Source organism: Oncorhynchus mykiss, chromosome 27, assembly GCF_057628025.1.
Source record: "Oncorhynchus mykiss isolate SJ-2025 chromosome 27, ASM5762802v1, whole genome shotgun sequence".
Lineage (NCBI taxonomy): Eukaryota > Metazoa > Chordata > Actinopteri > Salmoniformes > Salmonidae > Oncorhynchus > Oncorhynchus mykiss.
In genome coordinates, this window is record NC_143048.1 from 33,288,615 (window position 1) to 33,305,000 (window position 16,386).

The 16,386-nt window shown below is 45.6% G+C and overlaps 1 protein-coding gene across 3 annotated transcripts in view; it reads left to right on the forward strand.

The window, feature by feature from the left end:
- LOC110507983 (protocadherin Fat 3) overlaps positions 1-16,386 on the forward strand; it is a 323,288-nt gene that overhangs the window by 99,414 nt on the left and 207,488 nt on the right. For all 3 annotated transcript variants that reach the window (XM_090223874.1, XM_036965859.2, XM_036965861.2), the window contains exon 2: positions 10,051-13,392. In XM_090223874.1, the coding sequence (XP_090080000.1) occupies positions 10,077-13,392 (3,316 nt within the window). In that variant the 5' untranslated portion in view covers positions 10,051-10,076. The remainder of the gene's footprint in view (positions 1-10,050; positions 13,393-16,386) is intronic.

Genomic DNA, 16,386 nt, shown 5'->3' on the forward strand with positions numbered 1-16,386 from the left:
TGCAGCGTCGTATGTGTTCATCGTGAATTTAATAAACAGAGAACACTTGAACAAAATATACAAAACAATAAACGAAAAATGACTGGTAAGCTATAAGAACTGTGCTGACACAAGCAACTAGCATAGACAATCACCCACAACCCACAATGACAAAACAGGCTACTTAAATATGGTTCCCAATCAGAGAGAATGACTAACACCTGCCTCTGATTGAGAACCATATCAGGCCTAACACAGAAACAGACAAACTAGACATACAACATAGAATGCCCACTCAGATCACAACCTGACCAAACAAAACATATAAACATACAAAGCAAACTATGGTCAGGGCGTGACAGCGTGCATATTATGTGTGACAAACAGGTGCTGTTAGATCACAATATTATTTTTATCCTGTTTGGAACAGTGTAAACACTAAATAAATTAGAAGTAATACCAGTCTGTTCTAACAGAAAAACAAATATAAAGCCTTCATTACAGCAGAGCAAAGCTTAAAAATGGCTTTATCCACCATTTTGCCATTCATGAGGCTTGGTTCTCACGGAATCAGAAGGCTATTAAACAAACACTCAAATGGGCAAAGGGAAGCCAGATTTGTCTTATTTCTGTAGATATAAACTCAACAAAAAAATAATTGTCCCTTTTTCAGGACCTTGTCTTTCAAAGATAATTCGTAAAAATTCAAATAACTTCACAGATATTCATTGTAAAGGGTTTAAACACTTTCCCATGCTTGTTCAATTAACCATTAACAATTAATGAACATGCAACTGTGGAAAGGTCATTAAGACACTAACAGCTTACAGATGGTAGGCAATTAAGTTCCTAGTTATGAAAACTTAGGACACTAAAGAGGCCTTTCTACTGAAAAACACCAAAGAAAGATGCCCAGGGTCCCTGCTCATCTGCATGGCCGTGCCTTAGGCATGCTGCAAGGAGACATGAGGACTGCAGATGTGGCCAGGGCAATACATTGCAATGTCCGTACTGTGAGACGCCTAAGACAGCGCTACAGGGAGACAGGAAGGACAGCTGATCACCCTCGCAGTGGCAGACCACGTGTCACAACACTCACACAGGATCGGTACATCCGAACATCACACCTGCGGGACAGGTACAGGATGGCAACAACAACTGCCCGAGTTACACCAGGAACTCACAATCCCTCCATCAGTGCTCAGACTTTCCGCAATAGGCTGAGAAAGGCTGGACTGAGGGCTTGTAGGCCTGTTGTAAGGCAGATTCTCACCAGACTTCACCGACAAAAACGTTGTTTATGGGCACAAACCCACTGGACCAGACAGGACTGCCAAAAAGTGCTCTTCACTGACAAGTCGCGGTTTTGTCTCACCAGGGGTGATGGTTGGATTCACATTTATCATCGAAGGATTGAGCGTTACACCGAGGCCTGTACTCTGGAGCGGGATCGATTTGGAGGTGGAGGGCCGTCATGGTCTGGGGTGGTGTGTCACAGCATCATCGGACTGAGCTTGTTGTCATTGCAGGCAATCTGAACTATGTGTGTTGCAGTGAAGACATCCTCCTCCCTCATGTGGTACCCTTCCTGCAGGCTCATCCTGACATGACCCTCCAGCATGACAATGCCACCAGCCATACTGCTCGTTCTGTGAGTGATTTCCTGTAAGACAGGAATGTCAGTGTTCTGCCATGGCCAGGCAAGAGCTCAGATCTCAATCCCATTGAGCACGTCTGGGACCTGTTGGATCGGAGCGTGAGGGCTAGGGCAATTCCCCCCAGAAATGTCCGGGATCTTGCAGGTGCCTTGGTGGAAGAGTAGCAAGAACTGGCAAATCTGGTGCTGTCCATGAGGAGGAGATGAACTGCAGTACTTAATGCAGCTGGTGGCCACACCAGATACTGACTGTTACTTTTGACTTTGCCCCCCTCTTTGTTCAGGGACACATTATTCCATATCTGTTAATCACATGTCTGTGGAACTTGTTCAGTTCATGTCTCAGTTGTTGAATCTTGTTATGTTCATGCAAATATTTTGTGGGACGCTAGAAATGCACTCTCTCAGGATTGCGCATGACAAAGCTCTGCGACACGGTAGGGTCCACTCATTCAGACTGGTCTTACTCCCTCATTTCTAAGAAATGTTGACTGTTGAATTCTCAGGTTTTCGCCTGTCAAATCAGTTATGTTATACTCACAGACTCTATTGTAACAGTTTTGGAAACTGTAGAGTGTTTTCTATCCATATCTACCAGTTATGTGCATATCATATCTTCTGGGCCCGAGTAGCAGGCCGCTTAATTTGGGCATGCTTTTCATCAAAAATTCCAAATGCTGAGAGGTTAAGTGTGCCTTGATTTGTAAGTAAATCACAGACAATGTCACCAGCAAAGCACCCCCCCCCCCCCCACACCATCACACCTTCTCCTCCATGCTTCACTGTGGGAGCCACACATGTAGAGATCATCTATTCACCTATTCCGCATCTCACAAAGTAACGGCGGTTGGAACCAAAAATCTCAAATTTGCACTCTTTTAGACCAAAGGACATATTTTCACTGGTCTAATGTCCATTGCTCGTGTTTCTTGGTCCAAGCAAGTCTCTTCTTCTTATTGGTGTCCTTTAGTAGTGGTTTCTTTGTAGCAATTTAACCATTAAAGCCTGATTCACATTCTCCTCTGAACAGTTGATGTTGAGATGTGTCTGTTACTTGATCTCTGTGAAGAATTTATTTGGGCTGAAATTTCTGAGACTGGTACCTTTAATGAACGTGTCCTCTGCAGCAGAGGTAACTCTGAGTCTTCCTTTCCTGTGGCGGTCCTCATGAAAGGCAGATTCATCATAGTGCTTGATGTTTCAAAGTTCTTGAAAATTGATTGACCTTCATGTCTTAAATTAATGATGGACTGTCGTTTCTCTTTGCTTATTTGGGCTGTTCTTGCCATAATATGGACTTGGTATTTTAACAAATAGGGCTATATTCTGTATACCAACTCTACCTTGTCACAACACAACTGAAACATATTAAGAAGGAATGAAATTCCACAAAAACATTTAACTTGGCACACCTGTTAATTGAAATGCATTCCAGGTGAATACCTCATGAAGCTGGATGAGAGAATGCCAAGAGTGTGCAAAGCTGTCATCAAGACAAAGAGTGGGTGCTTTGAGTAATCTCAAATATAAAATATATTTTGATTTAACACTTTTTTGGTTATTACATGATTCCATATGTGTTATTTCATAGTTTTGATGTCTTCACTGTTATTCTACAATGTAGAAAGTAGTACAAATAAAGAAAAACCCTTGAATGAGTAGGTGTGTCCAAACCTTTGACTTGTATTGTATATACTGTATTTTTGTTGTTGTTGTGAGAACAGACTCTTTGGTACACTTATTTATTTAGTGTTGTTTTCACTGCAACAAATAGTAAGACAATAATCTAATATTGTAATCTAACAGCAACTGTTTGGCACACATAATACTTACCCAATGCGTGCTCCTATACCTTCCTTTTTCTTCATCTCCAGTAGTTTCCACAACTAAGTCAATTAAGTCTTCCACAGATTTGGCTTCCCCTTTCCCTCCTGAGCAACTAGTAAACATTTGCCCGTTTCAAGTTTCTTTTTCACGTCCTCCGCATCCATTTTGCTGTCGACATTACTGTGTTCAGAGTTTGTTATAACCAATTTATTGATGTGTTTATGATAGGCTATAGGTCAGGCCCTATTGGTCACATGCATGTGATTCTTACATGTTTCACATAAAGAGAGCAAGGGATGAAGGAATAGGGCAAATTAGGGATTTCGGAAACAAAACTTTTGAGTCAGAAACAAGTAAGAAACTAAATGGCTGAAATAATGTAGCAGCTTCAGCATGGACAGCGCAGTAAACACATCCTGCGCTGTTGTCACTTTTCGCTGCAGTAGGGAGGAGAGCGAGACAACTTGCACCAGTCACACAGGCACTCACTGTATTTTTTTTTTAACACAGTGTGACCATCAGGCTCTTTCTTGAGTCATTTGTGTGTCTTAATTATTCAATCAAACAGTGTGCTTAAAGCATCAGACAAGCTCAGTGCATATGTTGTTGGTATTATTCAAACTCATAGGGTGTCTATATATGGAAAAATGAGTTTAAACATTTCGTCCAATCAATTGGTCGAAAGAACAGAACCACTCTCGATAGACCAAGATTTTCTTTAGTTGGGGACTGCCCTAATTCACACACACAGTTGCTCATATAACAGCAGTTACATCTCACACATACTCCCCCTATTTCTTCCTCCCCTCTCTCTTATTCTCTCACTCCTTCCCTTCTCTCCATTCTTGTCTTACACACAAACACACACAAACACACACACACACACACACACTGCAGATTTGATGCTGAGCTTAACATAAAGAGAAGTGTGCTCTGTGAAGCATGTATTTATCATTGGGCGTCTAGTTAGGTTAGGTAGACAAGTGATATGTTGTATCAGGTAGAGGACAAACAGTAGGAAACACACACGTACGCACGCTCACACACACACACACACACACACACACACACACACAAATATGCACACATTGGATCCAGCAGGTCAGCCAAACTCCTGTGTGAGTCAAGCCCTAACTCCACTGTTATGTCTGCTGGTATTACAATCAGCACACAGACACACACGCACCATAACCTGACCGTTGAGGTAAAAACAATTACCAGTTCCAGGGAAGCACTGTAACAAGTTCAGTTTGAACGCCATCTTCTGTTGCCTTAGGGCTCAACACAGACTCAACACAAAATTCACACACACAAGCGCGCACACACACACACACACACACACACACACACACACACACACACACACACACACACACACACACACACACACACAGGGTCGCATGTAGGATCCTTGGGGGGAGTGTCAGAGTGTCATTAGAATCGCTGTCACAGATCTGAGGGCTCCTATTACTGATGCGGGGAGTGATGGTTCCCTGTGCCATCCTATCACTGATGTGGGGAGTGATGGTTCCCTGTGCCATCCTATCACTGATGCGGGGCGTGATGGTTCCCTGTGCCATCCTATCACTGATGCGGGGAGTGATGGTTCCCTGTGCCATCCATCACTGATGCGGGGAGTGATGGTTCCCTGTGCCATCCTATCACTGATGCGGGGAGTGATGGTTCCCTGTGCCATCCTATCACTGATGTGGGGAGTGATGGTTCCCTGTGCCATCCTATTACTGATGCACGGAGTGATGGTTCCCTGTGCCATCCTATTACTGATGCGGGGAGTGATGGTTCCCTGTGCCATCCTATCACTGATGCGGGGAGTGATGGTTCCCTGTGCCATCCTATTACTGATGCGGGGCGTGATGGTTCCCTGTGCCATCCTATTACTGATGCGGGGCGTGATGGTTCCCTGTGCCATCCTATTACTGATGCACGGAGTGATGGTTCCCTGTGCCATCCTATTACTGATGCGGGGCGTGATGGTTCCCTGTGCCATCCTATTACTGATGCGGGGCGTGATGGTTCCCTGTGCCATCCTATTACTGATGCGGGGCGTGATGGTTCCCTGTGCCATCCTATTACTGATGCGGGGAGTGATGGTTCCCTGTGCCATCCTATCACTGATGCGGGGAGTGATGGTTCCCTGTGCCATCCTATTACTGATGCGGGGAGTGATGGTTCCCTGTGCCATCCTATTACTGATGCGGGGAGTAATGGTTCCCTGTGCCATCCTATTACTGATGCGGGGAGTGATGGTTCCCTGTGCCATCCTATTACTGATGCGGGGAGTGATGGTTCCCTGTGCCATCCTATCACTGATGCGGGGCGTGATGGTTCCCTTGGAGAGATTTCCAGCAGGTGTGTTCAATGGAAATATTTACAGTCAGATTTATGTGTGTGTGTGTGTGTGTACTTCTTCAATGGCGATCGTTACAGTCAGATTTAGGTGTGTGTGTGTGTACTTATTCAATGGCGATCGTTACAGTCAGATTTAGGTGTGTGTGTGTGTACTTATTCAATGGCGATCGTTACAGTCAGATTTATGTGTGTGTGTGTGTACTTCTTCAATGGCGATAGTTACAGTCAGATTTAGGTGTGTATGTGTGTGTACTTCTTCAATGGCGATCGGTACAGTCAGATTTAGGTGTGTGTGTGTGTGTGTGTGTGTGTGTGTGTGTGTGTGTGTGTGTGTGTGTGTGTGTGTGTGTACTTGTTCAATGAACAATATGTAAATGTGCACACATGCACCTTCAGCTCATAATTAGTGTAGGCCTACAGTAGTCTGTATGCTTGCATCCATCCATGCTTGGTCGACTAAGAGTCGTCTTTTCGATTGGTCTAAATTTTAAAACCTTTATTTTTTCATACACTACATATAAGCAAAATTATGTGGAAACCACTTCAAATTAGTGGATTTGGCTATTTCAGCCACATCCGTTGCCGACAGGCATATAAAATTGATCAGAATGGCCTTTCTGAAGAGCTCAATGACTTTAAACTTGGCAATGTCATAGGATGCCAAGTCAGTTCATCAAATTTCTGCCCTGCTAGAGCTGCCCCTGTCAACTGTAAGTGCTGTTATTGTGAAGTGGGAACATCTGGGAGCAACAACGGCTCAACCGCAAAGTGGTAGGCCTCACAAGCTAAAAGAATGGGACCACCGAGTGCTGAAACGCGTAGCGAATAAAAATCGTCTGTCCTCATTTGGAACTCACGACTGAGTTCCAAACTGCCTCTGGAAGCAACGTCAGCACAATAACTGTTTGTCAGTAGCTTCATGAAATGGGTTTCCATGGCCGTACACAAGCCTAAGATCACCATGAGCAATGCCAAGTTTTGACTGGAGTGGTGAAAAGCTCGCCACCATTCGACTCTGGAGCAGTGGAAACGTTCTCTGGAGAGATGAATCACGCTTCACCATCTGGCAGTCCGACGGACAAATTTGGGTTTGGTGGATGCCAGGAAAATGCTGCCTGCCTGAATGCATAGTGCCAACTGTAAAATTTGATGGAAGAGGAATAATGGTCTGCGGGTGTTTTTCATGGTTTGGGCTAGGCCCCTTAGTTCCAGTGAAGGGAAATCTTAACGCTACAGCATACAGTGACATTCTAGATGATTCTGTGCTTCCAACTTTGGTGAAGGCCCTTCCTGTTTCAGCATGACAATGCTCCCGTGTGGAAGAACTTGTCTGGCCTGCAAAGAGCTCTGACCTCAACCCCATCGAACACCTTTGGATAGAATTTGAACGCCGACTGCAAGCCGGGCCTAATTGCCCAACATCAGTGCCTGACCTCACTAATGCTCTTGTGGCTGAATGGAAGCAAGTCCCTGCAGCAATGCTCCAACATCTCGTGGAAAGCCTTCCCAGAAGAGTGGAGGCTGTTATAGCAGCGAAGGGAGGACCAACTCCATATTAATGCCCATGGTTTTGGAATGAGATGTTTGACGAGCTGGTGTCTACATACTTTTGGTCATGTAGTGTATATAAACACAACCTATGTGTTTTAATAAAATAATGTATATGTACTGAGCATGTCTGATGCTTTAAGCATGCTGTTTGATTATCAAGTTAGCCTAACCAGAAGAAAAAAACAAGCTCTCTCTTTCTCTCTCTGTCTTATTCTCTGTCTCTTTTTCTCTCTCTCTCTCGCTGTCTTGCTCTCTCTGTCTCTCACCATATCTATTACAGTCCCCATCTTCTCTCTCTCTCTCTCTCTCTCTCTCTCTCTGTCTGTCTTGTTCTCTGTCTATTTTCTCTCTCTCTCTCTCTCTGTTGCTCTCTCTGTCTCTCACCGTATCTATTACAGTCCCCATCTTCTCTCTCTCTCTCTCTCTCTCTCTCTTGCTCTCTGTCCCTCACCGTATCTATTACAGTCCCCATCTTCTTTCTCTCTCTCTACCCACGCTCCCTCTCACTGCGTCCTGTCCCTTTCACTGACTATTTCAGTCTTTAAAATCTTTGTGCTTTTCTGTACCCTCTCTCTCTCAATTCTCTCTCACTCCCTCCCTCCCTGCATCCTTTTTAACCCCTCGTTCTCCCAGTCTCTGCATCTCAGAGTGAAGGAGTGTTTGAACTGACGACTCTTCATGTAGTAGCATCTTTATCCTTGGGGATGTTCACCAAGCTTCTCTAGGCTGTGCTGTGTGAAAGGCATACCAACCAGCCTACAAGACGCACGCGCACACACACACGCACACGCACACACACACACACACACACACACACACACACACACACACACACACACATACACATACACACTTCTCTGAGTTTTAGTTTGTTTACTATTCTTGTGTGGATTTTTGATGTAGTAAAATGTGTACTCACTCACTCACTCACTCACTCACTCACTCACAAATATGTGTATGTGACCAATACATTTGATTTGACACACACTGTTGGGTGGATTGTGGATCTTTGTTCCCTAAATGACTTATGGGTCTTATTTAAATGTAGGTTTTGGATGGTGGTTTTCATTGTTTCAGCCGAGTGGTTTGGCCACTGTTAAAAAGCAGATGTTTTTGTAGGTCATAGAATTGTAGAGGGACTCGTAGTGCTGAAAGTGAGTGTTTTGAAGGAGAGAGTATGTGTGTGTGTGTGTGTGTGTGTGTGTGTGTGTGCGTCAATGTGAGTGTGCGTTTTGTGGGTGTGTGGCAGTTCTCTTTATCCAGCATTTTATTCGAAGTTCTCTCGGACATGTGGACTCTTCCTGTCCACCCTGCAGTCACTGCGGTGGAAAACGTTGAGTCATCATAACCCCGACCGTGGTGGCGCTCCTATCTCGACCAACATGGTATTTACCGGATCAGGGTTTCTCCCAGTACCCGGATTAGAGCATATTTGTGGCCACTTATTTCAGAATAGCTCGTTCTTTTTCTGACAAGAAAACATAAACTAAGCACAACAGAAGGCCTAACGAAACTAAACACAACATAATGCCTAAAGAAACTAAACACAACAGAAGGCCTAACGAAACTAAACACAACATAATGCCTAAAGAAACTAAACACAACAGAAGGCCTAACGAAACTAAACACAACATAATGCCTAAAGAAACTAAACACAACAGAAGGCCTAACGAAACTAAACACAACATAATGCCTAAAGAAACTAAGCACAACAGAAGGCCTAAAGAAACTAAGCACAACAGAAGGCCTAACGAAACTAAACACAACATAATGCCTAAAGAAACTAAGCACAACAGAAGGCCTAACGAAACTAAACACAACATAATGCCTAAAGAAACTAAACACAACAGAAGGCCTAAAGAAACTAAACACAACAGAATGCCTAAAGAAACTAAACACAACAGAAGGCCTAAAGAAACTAAACACAACAGAATGCCTAAAGAAACTAAACACAACATAATGCCTAAAGAAACTAAGCACAACAGAATGCCTAAAGAAACTAAACACAACATAATGCCTAAAGAAACTAAACACAACAGAATGCCTAAAGAAACTAAGCACAACAGAAGGCCTAAAGAAACTAAGCACAACAGAAGGCCTAAAGAAACTAAACACAACAGAAGGCCTATTTTACTCCCAGTTTGAGCCATATCTGGGTTGTTGTTTATGAAGATAGATGACATGTTTTCGAGACATACTGTTGCAGTTTTTCTTGTAGGTCAAGAATAGTATTATGATAGAGGGATCTGTTTCTAACTTCAGCTTTCCTGCAGTCTAATAGTGTTATGTTTTCTTTGGTATGTGTGTGTTTTTGTGATGCTGCACTCCTCCTTCCACTAGCCATGCAATTATTTTGTTCTTTGCTTCTAGAACCAAACCTCCTGGTTTTTCGGAAACGTGCAATTGAGTGTCCACATAGAGTCCACACACAATGATGTCATACCTCCTACGGTTGCATGGTTACTATGTATTCCATCATCTCCTTCCCCCTCCCCCATCCACTCAATCTTCACAATCAAATGGATAATTTGTAGCATGTTAGGCCTAGAGGTCAAAGGTCAAGTTGCAGGATATGAGGCATGTCTTTTGTGGTTGTAAATCCTTTTCCCCTTTGCCCCAGTCTCCCCCTGTCTCCCCCATGGCTAATGTCTCTCTCCTCTCTTTAGTTGCAGGATGGAAGAGTGATGATGGGATGGATGTGAATATGGGCCAGTGGGGCTACATAGGCATGCGTGCCCCTCTCGTCTGCCTGGCCCTGTTGCTGCTACTCTCCCAGCCGCACCACTGCTGCTGCCAGGACTCCCAGGGGCATCCCCTGGGCCCCGCCAACGGCCCTCACTTTCTCTTCACTCAGCCTGTCTACCATGCCACCGTCTACGAGAACTCCGCGGCGCGCACCTACGCCAACAGTAAAGTTAAAATGGGCATCCACTTGGACCAGCGCTCCTGGGAAATCCGCTACAGGATCACCTCTGGGGATGAAGAAGGCTTCTTTAAAGCAGAGGAGTACGTGCTGGGAGATTTCTGCTTCTTACGCATAAGGACTAAAGGTGGCAACGCAGCCATCTTGAATCGAGAAATCCAGGATAGCTACTTACTGACAGTGAAAGCCTCTGTCAAAGGGGAGGTTCTGGAGACCTGGACCAAAGTGACGGTCCAGGTCCTGGACATGAATGACCTTCGACCTTTATTCTCGCCCACCACATACTCAGTCACCATAGCAGAAAGTACCCCCCTCAGGACTAGCATAGCACAAGTTACAGCCACTGACGCTGACGTCGGCTCCAACGGGGAATTTTACTACTTCTTTAAGGAGAAAATGGAGCTGTTCGCCGTGCACCCAACTAGCGGTGTGGTCTCCCTCAGTGGGAAACTGAACATTGAGGAGCAGAACCGATACGACCTAGAAATCCAGGCAGTGGACCGCGGGATGAAGTTGTATGGCAATAACGGTGTGAGCAGTACAGCCAAGCTCTTTATGCATGTAGAGCGTGTCAACGAGCATCTGCCAGTCATGAATGTGGTCACCCATGTCCCCTCGTGGTTGGACAAGGACCCTGTGTATGCAGTGGTCACTGTGGAAGACCTGGACAAGGGATTAAATGGAGAGATTGAGTCTGTGTCTATAGTAGCCGGAGACCCTGTGAAGCAGTTTACTCTGGAAAGGTCAGAGGGCGATGAGTTCGCTATCAAAGCATCTGACCAAGTGGACTGGGAGAACTTCCCTTATGGATATAACCTCACTCTTCAGGCCAAGGACAAGGGTGTCCCACAAAAGTTTTCTGCGGTCAGGGTTGTGCACATCATGGTGAAGAAACCACAGGCTGTGGAAGTCAAATTCAAACAGGAGTCGTACGAAATTAGTCTCTTTGAAATCTCACCCCCAGGCATGATCGTAGAGGTGGTGAAAATCACTCCTGAACCAGACGATGCTGAATATATCCTGACCCCCTCGGCAGACTCCTACTACTTCCGGATGAACACCTTAACAGGCGTGATCTCAACAACTCGCTGGTTCACGGAGGTCACCCAGGACGTGTTTGACCTCGAGGTGGTGGAGATGGACAGCGAGCTGAGGGTCAAAGTTCGGGTCTCCATCGAGGACGCCAACGACAACACCCCAACTTTCACTCAGTCTTCGTACGAGGTGTTTGTCAACGAGAGCGTTCCCATGGGATCGACCATTCTGACAGTGTCCGCTGTGGATGGTGATAGCGGGGAGAATGGATACATAACATACAGCATAGCCAGCCTTCAGTCCCTGCCCTTCAAAATCAACCAGTTCTCTGGAATCCTCACCACCACACAGGAGCTGGACTTTGAGTCCTCGTCTGAGAGCTACGTGTTTGTGCTCAGGGCCTCTGACTGGGGTTCCCCCTACAGACGAGAGAGTGAAGTCAACGTAACTGTCCATCTGGAGAATGTGAACGACAACCAACCCTTATTCGAGAAAGTGGCGTGCCAGGGAGTGGTATCTCGGGACTTCCCCACCGACGAGGTGATAACCACCATGTCTGCCATTGACATAGATGAGCTAGAGCTGGTGAAGTACAAGATCCTGGAAGGGAATGAGAGGGGATTCTTCGACCTGAACCCTGACTCAGGGGTCCTGACCCTACGGAGGTCCCTCTCTACTGCCAGTCCTAAAAATGGTATCTTCAGTTTGAAAATAACCGCCACAGATGGAGAGAACTTCTCCGATCCAATGTTCGTGAACATCTCTATTGTTCATGGGAAATCTCCGCCCAAGAACTTCAACTGTAGGGAGACCAGAGTCGCCCAAAAGCTAGCTGAGAAATTACTAAATAAGTCCAAAGCTAGAACCAAGCCCAAGATCGAGGAAGGATTCATTGACCTTTTCTCCGTCAACAGACAGACACCTCAGTTTGACAAGGCCTTTCCCGCAGACATATCAGTATGCGAGGACCTCAAGGTCGGGTCCAGTGTCTTCAAGGTCAACGCCTACGACGGCGACACAGGTTTTAACGGTTTGATTTTGTACGCCATCTCGGATGGAAACACAGACAGCTGTTTCACCATTGACATGGAGAGTGGGTTGATCAGCGTCTTCCTGCCCATGGACAGAGAAAAAAGAGATAGATACCTCCTCAACATCACTATCTACGACCTGGGCCTGCCACAGAAAACCGCATGGAGTCTGCTCACCGTCTACATTGAAGATGCCAATGACAATACACCTCAATTCCTGCAGGAGGGAGGCTATAGAACCGTCATTCCCGAAAACATGGCCATCGGCACTGATGTCATTCAGGTTGAGGCCACTGACAAAGACCTGGGGCCTAATGGAGAAATTGTCTACTCCGTCCTGACCAGCACCACCCAGTTCGGCATCAACAGCTCTAACGGGATTGTGTATGTTGCCGGCCAGCTGGACAGGGAGTTTGTCTCCAACTTCAACTTGAAGATCGAGGCTCGTGACCGTGCAGAGAAAGGGAACCAGAAGTTTTCAGTCACCACTCTGAAGATCTCTCTAGACGACGTTAATGACTGCCCCCCAGTATTCATCCCCAGTGTCTACAATACCCGGGCCCTGGAGGACCTGCCAGTGGGAACCGTGGTGGCCTGGCTCGAGACCCAGGACCCAGACCTTGGCCTGGGTGGCCAGGTTAGATACTCCCTGGCCAATGACTACAACGGGAAGTTTGAGGTGGACAAGGCCAGCGGGGCCATCCGTCTGACCAAGGAGCTGGACTATGAGACGCAACAGTTCTACAACCTCACGGTGAGAGCCAAGGATAAAGGGAGACCTGTCTCTCTGCTGTCTGTCACCTTCGTGGAACTAGAGGTGGTAGATGTAAACGAGAACCTCTACACTCCTTACTTCTCCCACTTCGCCCTCACGGGATCGGTGAAGGAGAGCGCCCGCATCGGGACCACCGTCCTCCAAGTCACGGCCCGGGATGACGACAATGGTAGAGATGGGGCAATCCAGTACTCTATCCGGGATGGGAGTGGACTGGGACGATTCGCCATCGATGAAGAGACGGGTAAGTGCAGATTGCCTGAAAAAAACCTGCTGTTACATGTAATATCGCTGTTTAGATTAGTCTTGATAGTTGGTTTATTCCCTGGATTTATAGGCATTAACAATTGAACATAAAACAGATTACAAGCCTGCGTTGTGTAGATTTGTTTAATTTAACGTTGTGGTGAAGAGCTACAATATCCCCTTAAACTGACTAATGCTGTGTATGAGCCCTGTGTTTTTAATGATGCTGGACCTTATAAGTCCTGTCTCGGCTGTGTGTGTGTGTGTGTGTGTGTGTGTGAGACGGAGAGAGAGACATGCTCCGGAGGCCAGTCCAGCGGCTGACAAAAAATCTAATTGTGGAGCGGCTGCCGTGTTTGTGGCTGGGGTGTTCTTAAGAAGGTTTAGAGCTGTGATTTATAAGCTTAGCTCCAGTCTGGGAGAGGGCAGTGTTGCCAGATTGAATTACAACTCCGCTATCTTTATTTACATTTAGTCTAGTTGTCATGTCATTTTTGCCTGACCCAGACATTTGGCATCTCTCTGCCTTCTCCACCTAATCCGCCCACCCCTCCTCTTCTACTCTTCTCCCACTCTTGGCTGGAGCTCCGGTAGACCAACTGGGAGGCTTGATGGGCCGTTTGTGACATTCTGCTCCAAGGTATTCTAGGATTTTCCTGATTCTATTTATTTAAAGGCGGCCCGTGCCCGGCCGTGTGGTCCTCCTGTCCACTGGCTAGACGAGGAGGGGCAGAGTAAATTGGTTCATTTCCTATCAGAAGGGAAAGGAGACTGCAGAGTGCAGAGAGAGAGGATTAGGGTTATTATGACATTAGTCCACGGTGTGTGATCTACCTCGTATCCCCCCCCCCCCCCCCGACACACACATACTATATAAATCCTCCATGAAATATGGACCAATAGTAGTTTCCACTTAAAATGGGAAGGGCTTGGATGAGAGGGAACATGGGAGAACAGAGGGGGAGAAGTGGGAGAAGAAGTGGGAGATAGCTTTGAAACGGCATCACCTCCATTCCTGATGGAACGATAAATTATCTTGATGGTTTCAAATTGCCTTTAGATCCCCAGCAAATGGTGCTCTGGGTCCAAGTGATCCTTCATCCCACTCTACGATCGTGCTGTAGAATGAGAATAAGATAACAGGAGAGAGCGAGAGAGACAGAGACAGAGAGAGAGAAAGTGAGAGAGACAGAGACAATCCAACCGACTCCTCCTTTTGTTTGTCATGCATGTTTGCTGGAAACTGATGAAGCCCCAAAGTGGTCCTCGAGCTCAGTTGTAGTCTATAGCCAAGGCCTGGTTGTCTTTTACATTTTTCATTTTGGTTTCAGGGAGGAGTAGCCTGACTCAGCATGTTTAGCAGACTGACTCTTTTTTTTCTGGGAAAAACTCATGAACTGTCATCCATTAAACTACTACAGGTCTATAACTACTACTGTTCCTGCTCCTAGCAACAATATTAGTTTGAAGATAATGATAATAAATGTCTCAGCGTGCAACTGCCAGGTCATGTTTTGCAATTTCGTCTTGGATTAATTGCAGTCGGGGAATCGTCCCCAGACTTTTAAGATATATTCTCAGAGGTCATGTTTCAAATGAGCCATTGAACATTTTGACAGACAGGAAATGCAGCCGCACTGCTTCACTCAAGCATTCACCAGGGGCCAGAAAGTCAAACTCTTAGCCCCAATCCATGTTAATCAGTCATAGGCCCCAGATGCAGAATGCTAGTTCCAAACTGTCAAATGACTCATCAGTGATGAAGAATGCAGAATACCAGCAGTATACCATCAGACAGTAGCAGTATACCATCAGACAGTAGCAGTATAGCTAGTTAAAATATGGATCCACATTGCTACATAGAGCTATAAAAGCTTAATTTTTAGATGAAAAAGAGGCTCAGACACTCCCAGAGCTCCGTGTATGTTTCATGATCGATGTTCAAAGCTGAGTCAAACGGGGCCAATGGATACCAGATCTCTTCTGTGATGGAGTGTTACTGTAGGCTCGACCTATATAATTACAGTAAGGATATCATGTCTTTGAAGAGAACTCCAGAATCCATTCCAGAATCCATAGAACTCATGTTGTTGATTTAAAAAGCGGATTGTGTTTAGCTCCCTCCTTTGTAGTTGCGTGTGAAGTCGGGATGCAACAGCCGAGCTGAGCATCACAGTACGTTTACACAGCTGTTGGACTGTCACGTGTGCTCCCTCTCCGGCCTCTAGGTCACCAGCCTGCTCTTTATGGCGCACACCTGTCACCATCGTTACGCGCACCTGCGCGTCATCAGACTCACCTGGGCTCCATCATTTCCCTGATTACCTTCCCTTTATATGCCACTCCCTTTGGTTCCTTCCCCGGGCGTTATTGTTTCTGTTCCTGTGTCATGTCTGTGCGTTGTTCGTGTTACTTGTTTTATATTATGCTCCGTTTATTTTATTAAAACACTCACTCCCTGAACTTACTTCCCGACTCTCAGCGCACATCGTTACATGGACGTCGTTTAGTGCTTGGACTGGAAGAGAGGATGTGACAGTCAGTCGACTGCAGGTTGAAACAAACCACCTGGGAAACCCATAGGGGGAGAATTCCACAGTAACGGAATTACTCTTTGATTCAGTTGTTTCACTTTAAAATGCAGAAGGACTACTTCAAACAATTTCCATTGAAATATGTACAAAAACTAATTTAGTGGAAGAACTGTGTAAATGCCAACTTTGGTAACGGAATTACGGTATAATCTCCCTCAGGTTTTTATGTGACCACATTTTCCAAAAACTCGGTTAAATATCTGCTCTGAATTAACATTCACAGATGTCCGGAGAAAGAATGGGGTGTCAGCTATGACATGGCACATTGAGTAAAATGTTGTATTTCTGCTTATTGAAGTGGATTTAAACCCGTTAATGGTATTACGGTAACATAATTACATCATGGGTCCCTGAGCTGTACTACACATAAATGCATTATTATGGATATGAGTTCCTTG